The sequence below is a fragment of the Meriones unguiculatus genome, chromosome 11 (genome assembly GCF_030254825.1).
Source record: "Meriones unguiculatus strain TT.TT164.6M chromosome 11, Bangor_MerUng_6.1, whole genome shotgun sequence".
In the NCBI taxonomy this organism is placed as follows: Eukaryota; Metazoa; Chordata; class Mammalia; order Rodentia; family Muridae; genus Meriones; species Meriones unguiculatus.
The window spans coordinates 14,046,905-14,071,066 of NC_083359.1; the positions used below are offsets into that span (position 1 = coordinate 14,046,905).

Below are 24,162 nucleotides of genomic sequence, written 5' to 3' on the forward strand. Positions count from 1 at the left end.
GGGTTTTAATTGGCAGTCGCTGGTAAGGATGTACATGAAGTATTTTTCTCGTGTATCTGTTGGCTATTCCCACATTCTTTAAAAAATATCTATTCAGGTCCTTTGCCCATTTTTAATGGGGCTGTTTGTTTTTCAGTTAAATGCAACACATATAAAAATTCAAATGTCATCCTTTACCGAAATAGAAAACAAAGCAAAGCAAAAAACAACAATCTTTTAATTTGTATGGGAACATAAGAGACCTCGCGTAGACAAGCAATCTTGAGAAAATGAAGGGGGGAGGTGGAGTTGCTGAGGAGGTGGCTCATTTGGTAAAGTGCTTTCTATACAAGCATGAGGATCTGAGTTCAACACCCAGACCAGTATGAACCCAGGCATGGTGGTGTGTGGCTGCACCCCTAGCCCCAGGGGGCAAAGGAGGACCCTTAAAGCTCACCAGGCAGTCAGCCAATCAATGAGCTCCAGGTTCTGTAAGACACCCTGTCTCAACAATAAGGTGAATTGTAATAGAGGAAGATAACCGACATTAACACAGGGCTACCACACTCCCCCCACGAATGTACATATGTACAGACACACAAACCTTCACACTCTCCTCCCAAACACATGGGGATACTGGAATCATCTTCTCTCTGGTTTTAAAATATTTTTAAAGCCGCATTACACATGGAAACACTAGCCTAAGAGCAGATTTGCTGATCAATGAACACGAACCTAGGCATAAGTATGGCCCACTGACTTTCCACAGAGGGGTTTAAAACCTACTGTGTGACATGGAAATGGGGAGCTTGGAAGATGGCTTAGCAGTTGAGGAAAGGGCTGGTTTTGCCCTTTTCTGTGTTTGGGCACCAGAACCACGTGGTGGCTCACATCCAGATGTAATTACTCCTAGTTCCAGGGATCTGACGCCTCTGACCTCTGCAAGCAGCTGGTGTAAACATGGTGAACAGACAAAGACACAGGCACTCACATACACTCGTAAAAAAAGTGAAAATAAAATAAGTCTTAAACACATACAATACACACACACACACAAACCCTCATACAGACACCCTCACACAAACATAGATGCAAACTCATACACACAGACACACCCATTCACACGCTCTCTCAGACACACACACACACATCCTCACACCCAGACACACAGTCATACACACACATACCTGTACACACACATACACACACATACATACATACACATACTCTCACAGACAGACAATACACAGGCACACACACACGCACACCATGAGGAAAAGACAGCCTCCTTTGTAAATGGTTTTGGAAGCTTTGACTATCACGTACAGGAAGATAAGACTGAGCCTGATGTATCCTTTAGAGGAGAATCTAGTCAAAATGTGTTAAAGGCTGCATTGCAAGAACTAAAAAGGCAATCCCCATAAGCGTAAAGAGAAATCTACTGGATGGTAGCCACGATGGTGGTTTCCCTGCACAGGACCCCAAAAGCACAAGTAAGCAAAGGTCTGCATTTAAAAAACAAACAAACAAAACCAAAAAGCCACAGTGTGATGGCGGATGAGCAGCCACCACGGAGAGAAACAGTCCAATCCAGAGTGGGTGTGGCCATGTACTCAGAGTGAAGGCCCTTCCAAGTTCTCTGGATCCTCATTTGCGTCATACAGCTCCAGTAGGAATTTTCCGGCCTGGAGGTGAGCTCCAACGGGATGCTCTGGGGAAAATGCATCCAGAGCAGGAGCAAAACCCAGCCAGGGTTTACTTGGCATGAGAGACCTGTTTGGTGTCTTTCATGCCATTTATTTTTTACCCCACGCTGGTGGAGGTAGAATTTGTCCAGGCTGATAATCACTACTCTATATGGTCTGATCATCAGGGGGACACAGCTAACACAGGAGGTGAAAGCGGCTGGGGTCATGGAGGGGCATGGAAACAGTGCTCAGCAAGGCACTGGGGATTGCAGGCTAACTGCAGACTGATCGAGGCTTGAGCCTTGCTGTCCTGCTCCTGTGTTCCCTCTGGGCCACACCGTGGCTCAGAGACTCAGGACAAAGGAAGAGGCCACTGAGACAGAGTGTCCGAAAATCTAGCCCTCATCCTCGAAGACGCCAGCTTCTGGCACGCCTCCTCCTCTGTTCTGCCTCCCTTAGGTTTTCCCGGGGATCTGCGTTGGCGGGGGAATTCAGGGTATTTGTGGATAACAGATGTGCGTATTTTCTTGGTTTAGTAAGATGAAGAGAAGCAGGAGAAGGCTGGGCACTGGGCCAGGCCTCTGTAGAACTGTCAGAGGCCTGGGTCTAGTGTGCCGGACTCCCCAATTTGCCCAGTGCAGCCCTGCACTATTGATGGCGGCTTCAGCTTGCTCTCCACATCTGTGCATTTCCATCTAGATGCCAAGTGGCCAGTTGTACCAGTTAGTTTAGGTTGGCATACAAAGTTCTTTAGAAGAGGCAGCTTAAGCAATACTTTTTTTTTTTTAAAGACTGGGTCTTTCACAGGCTGGCTGAATTTACCTGGCCATCAAGTTTCAGGGATCTACCTGTGTCCATCTCCAATGCTTGAATTAGAGGTGCCAGCTCTTTCTTGTACCTGGCTTTTGAGGAAGGAATGGTGATTGAGATTCAGGTCTCTTTGCTTGCACTGAAAGGACATTACAGGCTCAACCTTCTTTCTAGCTCCCACACACAGTCTTTTCCTTGGAGTATGTGCCCAGAGAATGAGTGCAGGCATGTTCTCTGCTGTCTATAATAATGGCACCAATTCCATCATCGGGACCCTCCTCCAGAACCTCATCTAAACCCAAGTCCCTTAAATCTCAGTCTAAACACCAGAATCTTGAGGGTAGACCAGCATATGAGCTCTGGTGTGGGGAATGCAAACTGTGAGCCGTAGCACCATCCCAAGGAGTTGGAGCTTCTGTTCAGAAAGATGTTGGCCAAGGGGTGCTAGAGAATGGGCTTAGACACAGTAGTTGGTTTGCTAAGAGCTGTGACAAAGGCCTTGTGTCATCAAGCAGAAGGCAGCCGGGCAGAGGGCCAGGATTCTGGGAGCCACACTATGACAGGTGTTAAGATTGATGATGTCTAAGAAGCCAGAAAGAAAGAAAGGACTAGAACCCCCCAGTCGCTGATCAAGAGATACATGTGAGGACAGAGCATGTTCAAGAAAGCACTGCAGTGGACCAATGCAGGTGACCATCCCTGTGACTATAAGTGGTCCCAGTGTGCCCTTCCAACCTTTCCCAGATCTTGGCCTCTCTGGAATGTTATCTTAGTTAAGAGTCTATTTCTCCTATGGTCCTTGTGTCCCTAGTCCAAGTCTTTGTTCCAGAACATAAAAACCCAGAATCTTTGTGGATGCCAGACAGACTCTGATCTGCATGAGCAACAGTGCTGATGGAGGGGATAGATGCCCAGAGCCAGGAAAATGGGGCCTTTATCAGTCACTGGTGCTCGTTTTGGGCTTTTGAGCCACAGATAAGCCATGAGATCTTTTAATAAGGTGGCTTCTTAAGAATTTGGGGATGAGGACCAACATCTACTCATGGGTACCTCCATCAATTTCCCATCAGAAGAGCTTGCCATGTCCTTGGCCACCTGAAGTTCTTTGTAGCATTATGATAGAACTGACTTAGTTGCTTCAGATAAGACAGGGTGAACTTTGCCTCTCCAGGGCCAAAGGGGCAAACCTCTGGCCCCAGGCTTGTCAGCCTTCCCACTATACCTTTGTGTATTAAGTTTAAAATGCCTGCTTCCTACCGACTTCATTCTGAAGCAGATTTGGGGGTTCCCTGGGTGTATATCAGAAGACAGGTTACCCAGAACTGCCTTTGTAGAGATAGAATAAAAAAGCATGGCTGCTGGACTAGCCTGAGCCAAATGGGTAAGTGTCTGTCCAAGTGTCTGAATCTGGAGGGTCTCTGTTCCGGTTGGCACTATTTGGAGAACTATATTCAAATGTTGGTGAAGAGCATGGAGAGAATCAGACAGCTTTTCTGTCCCAGTGGCCCCCAAACTGTTAGCTACACACAAACTGTTCTGCACTCTTACTTACTCGCTTGACCATGGTAAGGTGTAGCTGAGACAGACAAGAGTCTCTGGATATTTATAGAGAAGTCAGTAAAAACAAGGCCTCTACAGAGTTTGGAAACCCAGTGTTCTTCTCTTAATTATTTGAGAAGTTCATATGTGACTATAGTACAGTTTGATAATATCCACCCTCCATTCCTCTTCCTAGCTCCTCCCAGGTCCACCCACGTCCCTCCATCTAGTCTCCAGACGCAGGAGGATACAGAGTGGTACTCAACATCTTGAACAAGTGCAGCCCTCCTTATTTAGTTCGTCATGACTACACAGATGCCCAGACTACCAACCCTCATCAGCCATGCTCCCAAGAAACCTGGCTTCACTTTCAGAACTCCAGACTTGTAATGGGAACCACTCACTGGCCAGAGAGTTTCCAGTATTCTCATTGCTATGAACTCTCCGGAATCTGTGGTGTAGATATGAGGGTGTAATGGTACCACTGGACAGCAGGTGACTTTACTCTTCCCAAAGATGATTCTAGTCAGTCTTGTTTGAAGGAGATTACTTGGCTTATAGCCTGAGAGAACTGGATGATTCTGTCTCTTAAGTGTGCTCTCCTGACCTTTTTTTTTTTTTTTTTTTTTTAGCTCAAAGCCAAGCTACTTCTCCCAAATCCATCATCTGGAAGGTTTGATTTGTGTGACGAATCTATCAAGTTCCCTCTCCATCATTTAAAACAAACAGATTTATTTTATTTTTATCTATGATCATCTACTATGTAGTGTTTGTGTATTCCACATGTGTGCAGGTGTCCATAGAGATCAGAAGAGGACATCAGATCTCTTGGAGCTGGAGGTACCTGTGAGCTACCCAAATGGATGTGGGGAACAGAACTCAAGTCCTCCCAAAGAGTAAGAGCATTCACAGCTCCTGAGCCATCCCTCCAGCCCTTCCATCACTTTTGCAACTGAGAAATCATCCGCTCCCTACATCTCCATTCCAACCTCTGCTTTCAGACAGTCCTTTTTAACAATGTCACCCCTGGACTCATGATCAAGATGTTAAAACAATGTTGTCTTACCAAGGTAAACATGTAAAAAAAAATTACATTTCAGAAACAATCTCAATAATATACATTGAAAAATCAGGTTCAGATTAATCTTTATATAAAATTCAAGTTCTTGGATCAGCTCCTTCCTCCTAAGGGGCTAGTTACCATTGCCTTGTACTTCACTCTGGCAGCATGAGCTATGCACTTAGCTGATATATACTGCCTTGTTGTGCCTAGGGAAACTTAGGACAAATTTTAAATTCTATTTTCTTATTTGAAGGCAACAGACTCCAAGCAAGACTGAGAGAGCTGCAGAACACCACCCTGGTAGATGGTAAAAAAGAATCAAGGAGTGGGGTGTCTCTACTTTGGGTTTTGTTGTTCTGTCATTTCCACATCAAAGAAGCTTTGGGTCTAGATATTTCCTAACTAAATTACAGAATCCCATCCAGTGCATTTTTGCTTTCCATGTCCTTCATTTTGATAAGAACATTGGATTTTTCTGGTGAAGGCTCTGGAGGGCATCTCCAAAGGAGCTCGTCATCACAAACAATTAAATTGAACAAACACTAATAGCTCCCACTCACAGCGTACTTGCTCTGCTCCAGGTCTTATGCTAAGCACTTTTTAAGTTTATCTCCTTTGGTCCACACAACTGTAAGAAGCATGTGTCCTTGGTGTCGCTTTACAAAATGAGAAGCTCAAGCTTTGAGAGGTTAAGTCGCTTATAAAAATCACCTGGGATCCAAAATTAGGAAAGCCAAAATCCTCACTTCTTAACGATTAGCCTACCCTGGGGGTATCTATGGCGTGTTGTCATAGAGAGTTGGGCTACATAGTCTTGTCATCCTTGTCTACTCTCCAAGGGTTGAGGGTCTCTACAGCTGGTTCTTACCCTTTGGCGTGGGGTACAGAAAGTAGGAAGTCAAAGCAAAAATAAAATCTCATAAAAGGGGGCTGATGAAATAAACGGAAAATAAATAATGAGCTACTGAAGGAATGAGAAGTGGCCTAACAGGACAGCGGTGTTATCTGAGAGGGTGTCAGATACTATCCACAGCACAATGCCACCATCACCCCTCCTACCTTCCCCTCTCCCCCGAGTGACATTCTGAGTCATTATTAGAGTGTTATGCACCCATTCTCTTTGCCACGTGATTTTGTCAATCAAGCATGTGACTACACTTTAACCAATGCAGTATTTCAGGTCATTGTACAGGGTAGAAAAATGTCTATTCATGATAAGGCTTAGCCCCAACCCTGTGATTTTTCCGCCAGCAGTACTAGCTTCCTGGACCCTTCCTTACTCCAGAGAGAGATACATAAGGTTCAGTTATCTTTCTGGGAGTCCAGATGATCCATCTGAGGACAGACATAAACACAGCCAATTTGAAGGCAGTAATAGATTTTAAGTTTTCATTGTAAGTAGCTGAGACACCCAGCAAACACTGTGTCACACATTCTTTTTTTTTTGTACACTCAGTTCATTTTTATTAAATAAAAGTTAAATAAAAGTTATTTATTAAATAAAAGTTAGCAGTGAACTCATTGCTCTTAGAGTTACAGCAGCCTTGAGAACATGTATCTACAGAGACAGTGGCTAGGGTAAATAATTATTTTATTTCAGGTCCTCTTTTCCTTTTTCTTTTTTCTTTTTTTTTTTTTTTCAATGCAGTTTATTCAGGAACCTTGAACAATCATCTGACCCTGGGGAAAGCCGCCAGCCCACAGCTTAAATAGCCTCTGGGTAGCCAACCCCAGACACATTCTTTTTACCCCACTGTATCCATTTCCCACAGGAAGTCTTGGTGACTTTAAAAAAGTGACATTATATACTTATACTACCATTGATAACTGTGTCATATTTAAAATTAATCTGAAATTCTTAACATAACTACAAAGCTCTGCCTACCTCTCTGCTCAGCATGTTTTAAGTACATTGGCCTTATTTTGTTTTCTGTTCTTTGAATAGTGCAAAGCTTAATCTCGTTTTAAAGCCTGCACACTTGTGATTCTTTGCTTTCTGGGCTATCCTGGACATTAGGTCTATATCATGTACTGTGATAACCACTGTTCACGTGTGACTACTTTAAGTTAATTATGATTGAGTAATATTCAAGATTTAGTTGTAGTAATCAAATTCCAAATGCTTAGTAAATACATACAGTTAGTGGCTCCTATAATAGCACGATGTTAAATTGTATCTCCCAGCCTTAGAGAGGGTTCCATCCATCACAGTGCTGTGATGGCTAATCTGACTGTCAAGTTGATAGGATCTAGAATTGCTTAGGAGACAAGTGTCTGGATATATCAGTGATGGATTTCCTAGATTATGCTGAGGTGGGAAGACCCATCTTACCTATGGGCATCACAATCCCATGGGCTGGGGCTCTGGATGAGGTAAAGAGGAGAAAGCAAGCTGACCATCAGCACTCACCACCCCCCTCTCTCCTTCCTGGCTGAGGATGCAGTGTGACCAGTCACCTCACATTCCTGCTGCCTTGACTCCCTCCACGATGGCCTGAGCCCTCAAATAATGGGCTACATTATTTTTTGATGGCTGTTTTTTTACAGCAGCCAAGAAAGTACAAACACAAAGACTCAGTTACAGTACCTCCTCGTCACAGAAGTTGTACAGTGACCATGATTCTAATATCTCTCTGAACGAATCCACCTGTCTTTCTTAGAGCTTCCCAACTTCCTTCTTTTGTTGCTGTTTAACCCTGCTCTTCCTCCTTGGGCACAGAGAAGCTTTCATTCCTGCCCCAAGCCACAGGAGATCGAGGCAAATACAAGAACCAATCACCTACAGCTCCTGCTCTGCCTGTGTCTCCCTTGGCTGCCTCTGCAGCATTTAAGAAGTATTTAAATGTATCATTTCTTTTTGTTCTGCAGTGCCCACCCTAAGAGCATTTGGGGTTTTGGTGGGTTTTCTTCTGTATTCCTATGGCTAATGCAGAGCAAGTGCTCAGTAAACACTGGTGAACAGAGTAAGTGGGTGGAGTATTATCAGGTGAGGAAACGGACTCTATCTGGGAAGGCAGTCACAGGAAGACAAGTGATCTGATGAGTGGCTCAGAGATATGCTGTGACAATACTGGGGGCACACTTGTCTGGAGCATGGAGAGAGCAGAGCTATAAGTCTTAAGCACACACACACACACAGATAGCTAGCTAGATAGCTAGATAGACAGATAGAGATATTTACTAGAGAGAGGCCTGGATTGTGGGTTGAATTCTATTACAATACAAGATGGGAAGTCTTCAATGTAATTTTTTTGGATAGAGAGGGTCCAACACTAGAAACAGCAGAAAAGAATTTCTTTGCCACCATGTCAGTAGAAGACGGAAGCTGTAACCTCAGTAGCAGAGGAAGGGAAATGAGGACCAAAGATCAGAAGAACTGCAGAACCAACCTGTGGTGCATGTGAGGTGGAGGTCTGGGAGACCTGAGACACTGTGAGACACTGGTGGGCAGAGCATGAGTGATGTCACAGCAGTAAAGGGCAGAGAGGGCAGGGCAGTTGCCACCACCTGCTTCTGGATCTAAGTATATAAGTTCTTGTTCTGGATACTCCATGTAGAGTACAGAATGCTGGACAGTAGGGAGACATTGGTGAGGAAAACAGCATAAATTTCTGGGTGAAACACCAATAGTGAGGTTAAACCAAGCCAGGCCTGTGATGTCAGTGTCCCTGGTTGGGGTGTGAAGACCTCAATACACTATAGACTACAAGAAACACTGATGGAAGACTGGGTTTTGCCACTGAGAAATCCAAACATAAGCCAAGAAGAATGGATTCATTAGACCAGTCAGAGTAGAAGCCACATCCAAAGGCACTGAGAGTCATCTTGGAGGAAGGAAGAAACAGAAGGACAACTTTCATTAAGCAGTTTTCCTGAACTTGTGACTTGCTTGGATTCTAGAGGACCCTTACGCCTTTATAAGCTTCCATTCATCTACCTTCCACCCCCGTGATGATTCTTCTTGCATGAGTGAGGAGTTGGCAGAGAATAGAGAGTTGGGGGGGGTCCCATTCTTTGCCCTCTAGGAGGCTGCAACATGGGAGAAGTGAGGGATGGGGGAATGTTTCCTGTTTGCCCAGACTTTGCTCCAATTAACCACATCAGTTAACCAATGGCATCCAGCAGAGAGTGAAGGTGAAGTTCTTCAAAATAAGATTAAAAGATATTTTTTGAATTTCTGTGTGTATATTGTCTATCTCCCTTAATAGAATAGCTGGTTTATAGAGACCAGGACCAGACTGTCATTCTCCAGTCTCTCTGTGACCAGTCAAGTGTTGACTACATGGTGGCTGTTGCTTTTATCAATGGGTTACTGTTGCAAAGCAAGGCAGCCCTATTGTATAACATGCAATAATATGTAACCCTTGCAATACTGGCTTGTTCACAGGTCACTGAGGTATGACCCCTCTGTGACTGGAGCACACTGAGTTTTGTAAGCCACCAGTGACACCTGTTCGTTCTTTCTCCCAGGACCAACAGGCTCTCCAGGCATGTTCTGCCATGGGTCTCTCTTGAAACAGGTCTATGAATAGCCAACTTTCTAGAGTGAGTCACATGAGCAGACACAACATGAATGGATCAGGGAGTTAAAGGAGAGAGATAAAGCATTGCCTGACAATGATAATGTTACCCACTACTAAGCTCATAAAAACTAATGACTTCGTGGATGTCCGGCACTACATCAGCTGGCCTTTGTAGCCGCATCTCTTTTCAGCCATGAGAATCCCACACTTGAGAATGACTGCACTTCATCAGTTCATGACTTCCTGTGAAAGAGAACCATGCCTCCCTTCCCTTGGATAAATACCAGCTTAGGATCCCAATCTGTTTAGCCCAGGTTAAAGCCTCCTTCCTGTGATCCTGCCTCTCCCTGGCCTCCCTTCTTCAGGCCCAGGAGAGATTTCATTCCTGCCAAAAAACTAAAGGAGATAGAACCAATTAGAAGATGGGACCATCTGGTGGTGTGGGCTCATCAGGTCGGTAGCCAAGATTCCCACTGGGACTATGAGCGTGCTTGTGCACACTAGGCTGAGTGAGCAGTGTAGGGGCTGTCCTGTCGCTGGGAAAGTGTACGGATGACAGTTTCCTTAGACCTACCACACTTCAGAGAGTAGCCTCAGGGGATACCGGTGCAAGTGGACAGCAGTGGTCCAACTGTTCCGGGGGCACTGGTCTGCTCCTGGCTGGGCAGGCATTATAAAAAATACTGCATAGCTCTGGATAATGTGTCAGTCTCAATTTCAAACCTTCTTGTCACTCTGACCTCTGATCTTCTCTTCTCTTTTGGAGACCCTTCCAGGTCAGCACATGAACCCTAGACTACAGTGGTTGGGCTCCCTCTTGTTTCTGAATTTTCCCTCCTACAGAGATGTGCAGTCAGAAGACATTTGTCTCTTTTTGCTCTTGAGCATCTGATCCCCATTCTGTAGGTGATAACACACTGGTTTCTTCTGGGAAATTGATTCTTCCCAAAGTTCATGACCATTGGGCAGGCTGATTTAATAAGAGCAGGTGTATTTGGGGTTGTATGGCTGTGGACAAGGCTGCTTCAAGTCTGTGACCATTTGTTGACTCACTCTCCAAGCTTTAGAAAACGATCATTTGACTACACTAGGGCAGTCACAAAACCTTAACACCCTGGCCACTTCACATGTTCTAAAATGAGCATGTGTACAAAATTTTGTTCAGTGACGCCAGGGCCAGGATTTTGCACTGTTGATGAAAAAAGGAAGTTTCTCCTTCACTGGACTTTGAGGGCCAGTGAGGGGTGGCAGTGTTGTTGGGCTGATATCTGTCAACCCATTTCTGACTACAAAGCCTAAAGATCCAGAGGACATGTCTCTGTCTTAATGCCAATTCAAGTCCTTGAATCAAGAGACAAACTGAAACAAAAACTATTCATATAACTGAGTTTTTGTCGCTATGAAGGCTTGACTATCCCCTTCACAAACAGGGTTGGCCTTTGTCCCTACGAACAAGGGTTTTCTTAAGTCCACTCCTACGGACTGAACAACATGAGAGGAGTTCTGGGTTAGTGGCGCTAACATATTGGGGCTGAGATAAACTTAGCCTTGTGATTTCAATTTCTCCCATCCTGAAAAGAGATCCATTCATAGATAATGACCACCCTCATAGGAAGGCATTAAAGATTAATTAGTCACATTGTATTCACGGTATGTTTATGTTAATGGATAAGAAGCCTGGGTAATTACATCACCCTGCCTTTGCTCAGCACTTCTGATTTCTCAAAGCCCTTTCAGATGAGTAATGGCAGTGGCTTGCTCTAATGACCACAGACTCTCCTTTTAATACCCCAATACTGTACATCTGCAAAAGAACTAGACACAGAAGATCATTTTGCAATTACTTGTCAGCACCAGCATCCAACAAGGTACCAAAACCCTGCTATACTAATTATTACATTTAAGCCAGTTGCAAATAGTTCCATTGACTTTATTGCTCATAAAATCAGATTAAAAGTTTTAAAAATAAGGCTGGTAAGTTTTAAAAATATGGCTCAGAGGCTAAAGGCTCTTGCTGCCATGTCTAACTGCCTGAGTTTGATCCTCAGGATCCACAAAATGGAAGGAGATAATGAAGTTCTGGGGGTTGTCCTCTGGCACATATGCACACACAAGGAAAGTAAGTAACTGTAATTTAAAAACATTAAACAAAAGAAATATTAAACAAAGCACCTTTTGTTTAAAAAGAATTTTTTATCTTTTTTATTTTTTATTAATTACAGTTTATTCACTTTGTATCTCCCCATAAGCCCCTTCCTCCTCCCATCCCAGCCCTATCCTCCCTCCCCCTTCTTCTCCCTTGCCCCTCCCAAGTCCACTGATAGGGGAGGTCCTCCTCTCCTTCCTTCTGATCTTAGTCTATCAGATCCCATCAGGAATGGCTACATTGTCATCTTCTGTGGCCTGGTAGGGCTGCTCCCCCTTTAGGGGGAGGTGATCAAAGAACAGGCCTTTTTTTAAAGATTTTAAGATAATCATCACATGTTGTTCTTAAGAAGACAAAAAAGGCTAGTTGGACAAGGTAGCACACACCTGTAATCCCAGCACCAAGGAGGCAGAGGCAGGTGGATCTCTGTGAGATTGAGGCAAGCCTGGTTTACAAAGTGAGTCCAAGTCAGCCAAGGCTACACAGATAAACCCTGTCTCAAAATAACAAAAACAAAACAAAAAAACCAAAAAAAGACAAAAGGGTTATAAACTTGACACCCAATAGAAGGAGACAGTGTATGTAAGGCAGGCTACCGTTGTATAGGATTGTTTAGGAGGCTATAAGAATGAGTATATAAATGTCAGAAGTAGCATAACTGCTACAGTAAGTACAAAAACTAGGTTATAAAGCAGCAAAACACCTAGCATGTCTCAGCTGATACATTCACAAACAAGATAGAAAAATTTATCTTTTGTATTATAATTACACAAAATTTAATTTTGAGCAGTGTGTCTGTTCCCATGGATTTCAGTAAAATGCAGTACTTGAAGTACATAAAAATAAAAGGCAATTTTAGAAAATCACTTTCATCCTAAAAATTCTATTTGAAGAGGACTCTAGAAAGTGCCTCTCCATCGGGTATCAATTTCATTACCCTCAACCTGCCTCATTTATATTGGTTTTGCCTGCATCCTCTGAGTCTTGGATATCCAATGGTCTTGGGTTTTCCTGCGCTTTGAGCATGACTGGCTAGGACGTACCAAAGAGCAACCAAGAGGGCTAAGGATATTGGAAAGAAATGTCTAGTAACCTGAGCACCCAGTGTCCCTTAATCAAGCTAGCAGGAAGTAATCAAGCTACTTAAATGCACAGGGCCATGTGACCAGACCACGTGCGTTGATGCTGGTGATGAGGGCTGCCATCATGCCTTGGAATACTGCAGGCATACCACAGGATGAGGAGAGCCCACCTAGCGCACGGATGTCTAGGAACCAAACTGGGACTACTCAGGGTTCTGCATCCCAACAGAGAGTTGCTTTCTTATCTCAGAAGAAGGGAAGTCTACCCCATGGCCCTGGAGTGGAAAGGAGGCATGAATCCCACTGACATGTAGTCATCCCCATGATAACTGTGTGTGGTTGGTGCTATCTTCACACTCTTTTGAATGAAGCTGAGGTTCCGAAAAGGAGCATCAACACCTACAGAAGATAGAGCTCACACATCTGCAGCCAAATCGAGCTTTCGGTGGGTAAGAGTGCTCGCTGCACAATCATGATCTGAATATAGAACCTAGTACCCATTGGGCATGGCCATACATCAGCCTGTAACTCCAGTGCCGGGGGAGACAGACACAGGGGGAGAGCTGGACCATCAGCCTAGTTTAAGATTCGGTGAGAGGCCCAGCCTCAAAGGAATAAGATGAAGAATGATAGAGAAGGATTTCCAACATCCTTCTCTCTTCTCTTCTGATGGGCATACATATGTGTGCACCTGAGCTTGCATGCATGTGCACACACACACACACACACACACACACACACACACACACACACACGCTCACACATACCGGCACAAACATATATGGCTGCACACACGTACATGTGCAAAACAAGACAAATGAGCCTGATGTCTCATTCACAGCCTTCATAATCATCTACAGTGGTAGGAATGACTCACACCTGGCTTTCACCTCATCACTTTTCAGCCACACATCATAACCACATGGGATTTGAAACTCTCAGAACTCAATAGAATCAGGGTGCACATCCTCTCTCCCTCCCCACAGCCACAGGCAGCCTTGCTCTCTTCACTGCCATTCATTCATTCATTCATTCATTCATTCATTCATCCATCTAGCTAGCACCACTACACACTGCTCTATGGTGACGATAATGAGAAACTGAAGGAACCAAAGTCATGGACCTCTAACTATTCCTCCCAGCATGCAGTGAAGGCAAAAACTAGGTGACTAAGGGGGGTGGAATGATTTGGGCATTGAGTGGAAGGTATTTGGGACTGAGATGCAGAGAAGAGGGTGGATCAAGAAGGCAAAGAATGCTCACAGGTATAGACAGAGCTCGAGCTGACTAGGAAAGAATAACTTCTTTCTTCCCTCCCTCTTTCCCTTCCTCCCCTCCCCATTTTCTTCCTCTTTTTTCCCTCTCTAGTTTATTCCTCCCTCCCTCCTTCCCTCTCTCCCTCTCTTCTTCCCTCTCTACCTTTCCTTTCTTTCTCCTTTCCCTTCTTTCACAGGATTTTTCTTTTTATCCCAGGCTAGCTTCTAACTCACCATGTGGCAGATAGAGCCTCAAAATAACGGATATTCTCCTGTCTTAGTCTACTAACTGCTGTGATAATGGACATGAACTAGCATACCTGAAAGAAGGGCAGACCACTGAGCGGGGAGTATGGGAGGGGCAGTGTGTAGGTACAGGGGAAGGATTGGGGGTTGGAGGACCACCATCACATCATATGAACAAAGCGATTCAGTGCACTGTCTAGCTTCTGAGCTAGGAGATTGGCATGATTTCCTGCTATGCACAGGATCTCCAGAATTCTATACCCTGCCTGGATTAGCCGGAAGCTTTCACAGATACTCAGCTATGGGCTCATGGAGCCACATGGGACCGCAACTCATCCATGCACCATCAGATTCCATTCCTCCTAGCATCTCTTGCCCTGTTTCTTGCCTACCTTCACAACATATTGGATATAGGAGGAATGGAGCAGAGAAGACCATTGCACTTTACCCTGAAATCTGCAGGCTGCTGAGTGGCAAAAAGCCATCTCCCAGCTGCTCAGTGCTCTTCACTGTAGGGAGGGAGACACCAGGACCAGTGCCTGGCTCCCTTTAGGGAAACCAAAGTCTGAACAAGCATTTCTTTGCTTACAACTCTCAGGTGTCTTTTTGTGGCTTAGAATGCATAACAATCTGGCTCCAGCCACACACATTCCCAACAGGTGCCTGCCTAGACTACAGCCACCATTCTCCACTCATTTTTGCCAGTATACCATCCCAAGCTCCTGTCATCAGCTCTGACCCCTAAGCTATGTCCCTGCATAGAGCTGGTTCCTACATTATGTGCTTTCCCAGAGACCTGTTCCTTCAGCACATTTCTGGTGTGATTTCTTTATTTGACTCATCTGCTATTGTTCCTGGCCAGGACACACCATGATCTCAGGGCTGTTTTCTGATTGTCGTAACAGTAAGCACTCCTGAAATACCCCTGAACTCCTGAGTGAACAGGTCTGTGTTTACATACAGCATATGGCTATTTCACATTGGGATGGGGTACTGTTTCCTTTGGGTTGGTTTAAGGACCCCTCACCACCTAAAGGCCACGTGCACTCAGCATAAAATCCATGGGTTGGGGGGAGATGCACAGATGATTAAGAGCTGGCCTTACAAACATGAAGACCTGGGCTCAACCCCCAGTTTCCACGTAAATCACAAATGATGGTGCATGTTTTCAAACTCATAACTGGAGAGACAGAGGCAGGCAGATCCCTGGGGCTCTCTAGGCAGCCATCCTATCCTAGTAAAATCAATGAGCCTCAGATCTCACCAAAAGACTTATCTTAGAAAACAAACAAACAAACAAACAAGCAAACAAGATGGATGCCTTCTGAGGAACAACACCAAAGATTGACCTTTGACTCCATGTGCATGCACAACATATATATACACGGATCTCCTCACAGATATGTGCACTTGCATACACACAAGCATGCACCCTCACTCACAATGAAAGGCAGAGGGATGCTACGGAGATGCTTGAACACTCCCGAGACTAGCATCTGAGTAAGAAGATAGCCTGTTATTTTGGTCTAGGACTTCACATCTGAACCTGGAGAATCCAATCTCCTTTCATCGTACAACACACGATACATATACCAAATGTTTTCAGCTGACCTTCCTTTTGGGTTTCTGCTTTAATCTTGCTTGATGAAACCTAGATGGCTCCAGCGGGAAGTTTACTTACAACAGGTGGGGAGTTCAGAAATTCTCTCTTCTGAACATGCATAACAAAGAGAAAAGGAGGAGAGGGAATGAGAAAAGAAGAGGGCAGGGGAGAGAAGAGAGGAAGGGGAGAGAGGTGAAAAGAGAGAGGAGAGAGAGAGAGAATCCTTTTTTCACCTCTTTGTTCAAGCCTATTTGCTTTTCAAGACCCCAAGCCCCTTAAGCGGAGAATCCATACAATTCCTAGTGCTCAGTTCCTATTGCAAAGCCCTGGATGGCAAATGGATTTCATCTCTTGAGTCAACTCTGACCAATTTGCAGTAGCTGCGTAGAATGCTGAAGTGAGAGGGAGTCTGAGGTCATGCTGGAAAGAGTGTGAATAGCAGCTGCTGTCTCTGTGGTGTGGAAGGGGCATGGTGGGACACCCACGACAGCGAAAGTGGTGATGGATGCTTTGAGCGTGTCTGAGCGCATCTGTGAATGCCATCAGTTTCCCCAACAGCTCATGTAACTACTTTGCCAAGAAGACAGCAGCCATCTCCTTTATCTCAATAGAGGTCTTTCCCCAGAGGGAGAGGTGTGTATCAAAAAGCCTCTGTTCAGAGAGAAAACCGAGACATCAGTGTCAACATCTGTGCTTCTTATGGGGAGAACATGGATGAAGATTCAGGAGCCTAAGCACGTTGTCATATCAACCAAAGAGCTGCAGGTATTGGCTGTCAGCCCAGGGCATGATGTGGGTGTGCTGGCTGAGCAGTGTAGCTGTTTCCTCTGAATTGAGACAGTCTCTTCTGGACGGAGACGAGATGCTCGTAAGACAGGAAACATCGGAGGCTTCAAAAGTTCAGGAAACTCCTGATACTAATGAAAGTCTGCAGGCCGGCTTCTCAAGGCCATCAAAGCAGCAAGCACTTGCTTGCTGGGGAAAGGAGACTCCACTACCAGTCAAGTTGCTTACAGACAGAGCCTAGCTGGAGCTTGAGGGAGGCAGCTTTCTTGCTGGGGTGGGCCTTTCCGTGTGGCGGCAGCTTTGGGGTCACCTGTGCTCCTTTAAGTAACCCCTCACTCATGCTCCTGTAACACCATCATTCTCAGTGGTCCACTAAGCTAGACTGAGTTAGGATCATCACACTGGTCTGTCCCTGGGCCCTATCTGGGGGTAAAGTTCTTCCATGTTGCTCCAGGAAAAGTCACAGCACGGAATTCAAAAGCTCCACTCTCCAGCTCAGGAAATGGGCACATAGCACGTGGTTAAGGTGGAGGGAGGACACTGACAACTGTGAATTTCTCCTCCACCGAACATCTCCCTGCCTCTTCACTGCTAACGTCTTCCCCACATCCCAACACGCACCTGCGCCTCCCTCTCCTGAAGTCTTGCCGTCCACAGCCAGTGTCTGCCTTATTTTATCCTGAATCAGACTCCAAGGCACATGTGGAGTCTCCACAAATCGCCTTCAGAGACTAATTTAGGCTCTTTTTTTTTTTGCATATTTGCAAACAAATTTCCATTATTTTCTGTAGCAGCATCTATACAATGGGGTTGTTATACCTAAGGCAACACCTAGGATGTAGGTATCAGTGGCAGGAAAGCCTTTGCTCACCCTGTCTCTAGCTACATTCCTCGTTTCTATGTTAAGACTGATTCTTTTTTTTTCTTTTTCTCTTTCTTTCTTGTGTCTTTTTTTTTTAAAGCAATATGCAGGTTTTACACATTTTTTTTTGTGTCCTTACTATTTCTTACAAAGTGAATGATAGATGTTAGAATAAAATAACACAATACTGGAAGTTAAAAGGCAGTTTGAGCCCTGGCCTGTGCAGACCCAGCCAAGCAAGATCATCTGATTATAGCAGCCACATGAAGAGCAGGACATGGAGCTTGGCTAAACCTGGAAGCTTATGCTTTATATTTAAAAACAACAACAACAACAACAACAATTCTCCATTCTAAACAGTACAGGGAGAATATAATGTGTGCCCAACATTGCTTAGCACTTTAACTTTTCCCCAAAGATAACAGAAGTGCTGAATTTTGTCTACCTTCTGAAAATCATCCTGAGGGGTGAACAACATAAAATTATGGACTCTGTGTTCGAAGCTTTGAGATGATACATGACGTTATACAGCACCTAAGAGGCCTTTGCCTGTTGCCAGCACCCAAAGCCTTGTTAGAACACCCTTGAGAATCCCAAGTGGACCTACCACAGGAGTCCCCCATAGCACCTGGCTCTAGCAGGCCACTGTCATCTTTAAGTTGTGTGGGTGAGCCCTTTCTCTTGGGGACTATGCTAGGGATGTTTTTGTGTGAACTCGGCACCACTGTGTGCTCAAGTACGTGCTCTCTGGAGAGCAATTCACACTCTAGCAGTGGATAGATGCACCACACAGGAAGTGATGCTTGAGGAGTCCATGTGGCTTGCAAGGGAAATGCCTCCTGCAGCCAGTGGGGAAAGACAGAGATCTGGACCAGTCAGGGGAGGACTCATTCCGATGGTCACTACCCATCCCTTTTCTATTAATCAGGGCCATATAGACTTGGGGCTTAATGTTGCTTCATCTTTCAATAACATTTTAAAAGTTTTATTAGATATATTAATTATATATAATAATGATCTCGTCATGTCATTTTCACACATGTATGTAATGTATATTGACTACAGTCACCTCTTAACCCTTTCTCAAATCTTCTCCACTCACGCCAATTCCCTTCCACTTCCTTTTCTACTTTCTGGTTTTTGTTTTTATTTTTGATGCTTCAAAGAGTTTCATAGGGGCTGCTTACAGAAACACGGGTAAGGGACTATGTACAGGGTCCTGGGCACCTTGCCAGTGGCTATGCCTCTGAAGGAAATGTCTTGTCTTCCCCAAACTAGCCATTAGCTGCACATAAATCTTCAGGGAGGGGCAAGGTCCCTCCTCCGTGACAGGAGGCTGATGGATTCAATATTGTGCAGATCTTGCTCTGCCTTTTACATTTTTAAAAAGTTGAAACATCCAAATTTTAATATGAAATTTCATCTTTTTGAAGGCTGGTCTCTGTTCTGTTCTGAAAAATGGCCCATGGGTGGTCATTTAGTGACCCCATTCACAGCACATGAGCTACACGGAATTGAGAAGCCCGTGCAGAAAAGTACAGGAAGGGAAGTTTGTAATGTGTTCCCTCTACATCTGCTATTTTCTCTGCCCATAAAGTGCCACCCTCTACTCTTTCTGCCCTCCCTCCTTCTCTACCACACTCTCCGAGACAGGCCGACCCTGGGCCTCCCTGGGCCCCTAACACTCCTTAGAAATCTCTGCAAAGGCACGTGCAACATTACATTTTAATTTTCTCTTACAGGACAGTGTGCCTCGCTGGGGATAAAGTCCTCCAGGGCAGAGAACGTGTCTTAGCTTTGTCTGCATTTCTGGTACTTAACGTTAGGCCTGGGCTTGGTTAAGGGCTCAGAAATGCTTACTGGAGAAATGGAAGACTTTTGAGATAAAAGACTTGCTTAAGCTGTGGTGCCCATACTAAGCAGCGCAGAGACTTCTGGGTCTGCTCTTGACTGTTCTGATTCTGAGGAAGAGAAGTCACTGCTGAGCCTTGCTTTAAACCAGCTCTCTAGGCAATTGCTATGTTCACTGAAGTCCAGGAACCTCTCAGCTAACTTATATGATGCACAAGGCTGGGTCTTTGCTTTTGGTTTTATTCTTTTGGCCCTTACAGTCCTAAAATCTGGCACAAGGTTTGGTATGATGTGGGAATTGTGTGTGTGTGTGCGCGTGCGTATTACAAAGGAATGAATTTTTCATTCATTCCTAATGAAGGAAGGAGTGAGTAAAGGGGTAAGATGAGCTTGTAATGGGGCTCCTCAGACTGCTGATTAACTGGAGCCTCACTTAGCATGTCACTTGTCACTAATCTACTGTTACCATATAAAGGCATGAACACTGGTGGCTAGGCAGCCAGTATCTTTGTGGATAGCTTCACCTGCTTAATGGAGAGCCAGCCCTACTCTGTCTTTGTAGATTTTGAAGGAGACATTTGGATTGATTATCTCTTCGCTGCCCTGTAAATAATGGCTGGTGAGGAGTGTCCTCCCAAAGGTGGCACTCTCACTTTGGCAGCAGTAGTCAGGATGTCTGTGTCCTCATGTCTGTCTCCCCTGCGTTCCATGCCCTGTATTCACCGCTCTCCCCTTAGATTGCCTGTTGCTGAAACTTCTAGCAGGAACAGTTAATGCATGTCCTCTCCCTTCCTCTCTCCACCCTCTGGTGGAGGGATAATGAATAGCAAAATACATCGCAACACAAAATTGAATGATCAAATTGAAATGATAAATGCTTGCTCATTTTCTGAAGTCAAAACGGAATGGGGCATTAATTCGAGGTAACTGCTACTTTGTATTTCAAAGAAATACACACAGAAGCTGGCTCTAAATGACGTGCTTTACTTAGCTGTTCATGTGTGATAAATTAACCCCTTCTGCCCAGAACAACTCTCTCTCCTTGATGGTTTTACTCAGTTCAAACTGGGAGAGATATACAGATTCCCATACACAAACATAGACACAAAGCATTCCACAGCCTTCTGTAAAAGTAGCAGACAGTAGTTGCAATGCCATCACTCCCCCAAACCTTCCCCATTCCTTTAGATCTTGGGACAAAAGAGCAAAAACTGAAGGTCTGAGCATAAATGGCTTCATTGCTTCTCGGAAAGCCTCCCAAAGTTCCCTTTGGGGTGGGTGTAATCTGATTAAGAGCCAATGTTTTAACCTCCTTGTTTCCAATGTCCACCTTGGTGCACAGCCTAAAGAAACACTGAAAGAACAACCATACTCACAGAGCATAAATGAGTAACAACCTGTGTGCTAGCCTATGGCAGACTTCAAGTTCAAACCCTCTGATCCACTGCCCATAATGGGCAGCCCTGCCTTTGTCAGGTTTCTGCCTCCCTGATAAACAGCCAACACCTCTGTGCAAGATCAGGTCTTAGGTTATGAAGATAACAGACCAGAAACACCATCTCTTGCCTTTGAACATTTCTTTCTCATTGTGTCCTCATTATCTTGTCTCAGTGCTCAGCATCTTGACAGTAGGGAGGCAGTTATCATATCTTTCCAGCAAGTTCTGATACAGACAGTTCTCAGCCCTGTGAGTTGAGACTACATGTGCCAGCCATTTATTCTTATTGATTCCCTTATCCTCTTTGTTGGGCAGTGAGCACCTTTGAGAGTTTGATCAAATCAATGAAATTGGGGCTTCCTGTGTGTCTGTCTGTGTGTGTGTGTGTGTCCTGGTACCAATGGAGGCTGGAGGAAGGTGTCATATCCCATACAGCTGCCCATTACAGGTGGTTTGGGGATTGGGGAACTGAATTTGGGTCTTCCACTAGAGCCATTCATGCTCTTAACTTCTGAGCCATCTCTCCACGCCTGAAGGCATCTTCACAGTTGCACATGCATGTAAAAGATTTGGGTGGTATAAACACACTGATGTCCCACTAAAACCCTTCCATCTTAGAGCTGTGTGGAAAAGAACAAGAGGTTATCCAATAGCTAAACACCTGTTCTGCATTGCTCTCACTTTCTTGCTGGGATGTTTTCACAGACCCACAACCTAAAGATGCAGGGCTAGCTCTTTCCTTCCATGGAGTGAGTGTGATTGTTGATTGTGACAACAAGTTGACTGGTTTAAATGCTCCTGAGCACATTAGTGAGGCACACTGAGTGAGGAGTAACTCAGACATAACATTCAGAATAGCTGAGTAGGAAGAGCCACCCCGAATGCAGGAGGCGCTATCCATGACCTGGGGTAGCAGGCTGAATAAAAAGGGAAAAGGAGAAAATTGGTAGAACCCAGCAGCCTCTTTCCTCTGCTTCATGAGCTACTCAGATGTGAACAAAGGACCCTAGGTCCTGCCACCCAGTCTTCCCCATTACGACGGACAAACTGTGTCCTCAAGCTGTGAGTCAGCGTCAGCCCTTCCCACAGCAAGCTGCTCCCTGCTAGGTATTTGGTCAACCGACTAATGTTGCAAGTAATACGCCAGACAAGCTCTTCAACCCTGGCTGTACCAGAATGCAGAATAGTGACTATTTTAACCATTGGACTACTCCTGTGCAAGGTCACAGATGCAGCTTGAAATTGGAGTTTATCACTTTCGGGGGGCGGTATGAGGCCACTGCCTCATCCGAACACCCTCTCTGACTTTAGGCATTACAGATAAGGTACCCTAAAGATAGATGGATCTATCTATTTGTCATAGTGAGCAGAAATATGGGCTTGAGGGTGGAAGGGGGTCACAAGACCTGTGTCGACTTCTCCACTGACCTTGTGAAGGTTACATAGCCGCCCCATCTCAGGCTCCTGTCTCAAAGAGACGACAACAGTTCTCTGCAAAGCTCCATCAAGGAGTAAAACAGACAATTCCCCAAAGCAGCCAGTTCCACATAGTCTGTAGCCAACGATTAATGGATAAGAGCAAAGACCACCGCCCATACCCATGATGCATTTACCAAAACCCTCTGGTGAACAGTAATTCCTGGAACTCGTATCACCATTTTCCTGGGTGTGATCTTAGAGGCAGAGAAAATTCTGAGTTCTTATTTGCACACTTCAAAATCTCACCAGCAGCAATCACTGAGAGGCCCCCATAAGGGAATGTGGGAGAGAAAGATGAAAGACAATGTCTTCCACCATCTGTAGGTCAGCAGAGGTCATGAAGCCAGTGGAGGTTCACAAAACATGCAGTGCCAACTCAGTCCACTATGGGGTCTGTAACTGTTTCCCCTCGGTCTAGAGGCTCACACTTTCTTGCTGCGCATTCCCACCAGAGCTTAATCCCTAGAGGGACAGTGTCTCTACTGATTGATTTTTAGGCTTTCCTCTGACACAGAGGGATAGCTATACATTCCCCTCTGCCCAGATTTCCTTGTTAGGCTTCTGTTGTTAGAGGCGTTTGCTCACCACATTTTTAATGTTGCCACTCCAGGTGTTCCCACTGTAGCTCCCCCTCATCATCCTGCAGGTGACCTGCATTCTGCTTTATGCTCCGGAGTCATCGCTAAAACTGTGTAGTCATCTTAGATGTTTCTCTTTTTAACCCGCAGCACATCACACCTCTTTGGAAGCCGCCTAGCCACCACATTCCAATAATGCCTATTCGCTTTGCCAAGATAGGACACACTTCAAATTCACCTGTGATTATCAAGACGTGGGCACACCTTTGTTCTCCTCCCCGGTAGGCAGGAAACGGCTGAGGCATTTCAACCACCTGGTCCTCAAGTCACACCCCTTCCTTCTCCCTCTCGCTGGTTGCCTAGTTGTGAAAGTGCTCAGTCGAGAGGCCCCACCAGGCTGAAGTAAGCCAGAGGCAGTCAACCCAAGACCCCACCAGGCTGGCATTTAAAACTCGCTGACAGTGAAAAAGCACACCCATTCTATGAAGCGCAGCAGGCTCTGAAATATAGACTGTGGGACTCACTTAAAAGGCTCTGGAAATTTCCCTTGAAGGGCCTTCTCTCACGAAGACAAATGACGACTGGAGTCATCTTTGCAACAACAACACCTACCCACGGGCCCTCCCATCACGGGTCCAGCTCAGAAAGACATGTCAGAAATAGCAGCCGTTACTTACATCGGTAAGTCATCTCAAAGCTGTCACTGATGTTCACAATATCGATCTGGGGAAGCAGCTTGGGGGGCTCCGTGAGTTGTGACAAAGCGAACCTAAAAGCCGCATGTTCCTGCGATTGCTGGTTTGGAAATAACCCCCCTGTGAGGAGAGAAAAGGCGGTGGAGTAAGATAGGGGGTAGAGATGGGTCTCATTGCTCAGCAGCCCATCCCTGGGAGGTCAGTTCTCTCCCATGCAAACCCAGAGCTGTGGTCATAGCTCTCACTGGTGAGGACTCCAAACAGTCTCAACTGGATGTCAAGTCTTAAACTCCATAAACTGGCTTTTATGTCAGGCACCCCCACTCTGCCCCAACATTTGACTGTGGGCCCCTTGGCTCAGCAAAGGGCAAAGGACACAAGAGACCTCTAGAATTTCACTTCTTTCTTTCTCATTTTTTACAAGATCTCCAGTAGCTTCTGTTTACACACACATACACACACACACACACACACACACACACACATGCACACGAAGATCCTCCCTGTATGTACTTTTGCTTTTCTTATCCAGACCCCA

The 24,162-nt window shown here is 45.2% G+C and overlaps 1 protein-coding gene across 3 annotated transcripts in view; it reads right to left on the minus strand.

Moving 5' to 3' along the window:
* Gria1 (glutamate ionotropic receptor AMPA type subunit 1) overlaps positions 1–24,162 on the minus strand; it is a 311,700-nt gene that overhangs the window by 284,367 nt on the left and 3,171 nt on the right. For all 3 annotated transcript variants that reach the window (XM_060363683.1, XM_060363682.1, XM_060363684.1), the window contains exon 2: positions 23,607–23,744. In XM_060363683.1, the coding sequence (XP_060219666.1) occupies positions 23,607–23,744 (138 nt within the window). The remainder of the gene's footprint in view (positions 1–23,606; positions 23,745–24,162) is intronic.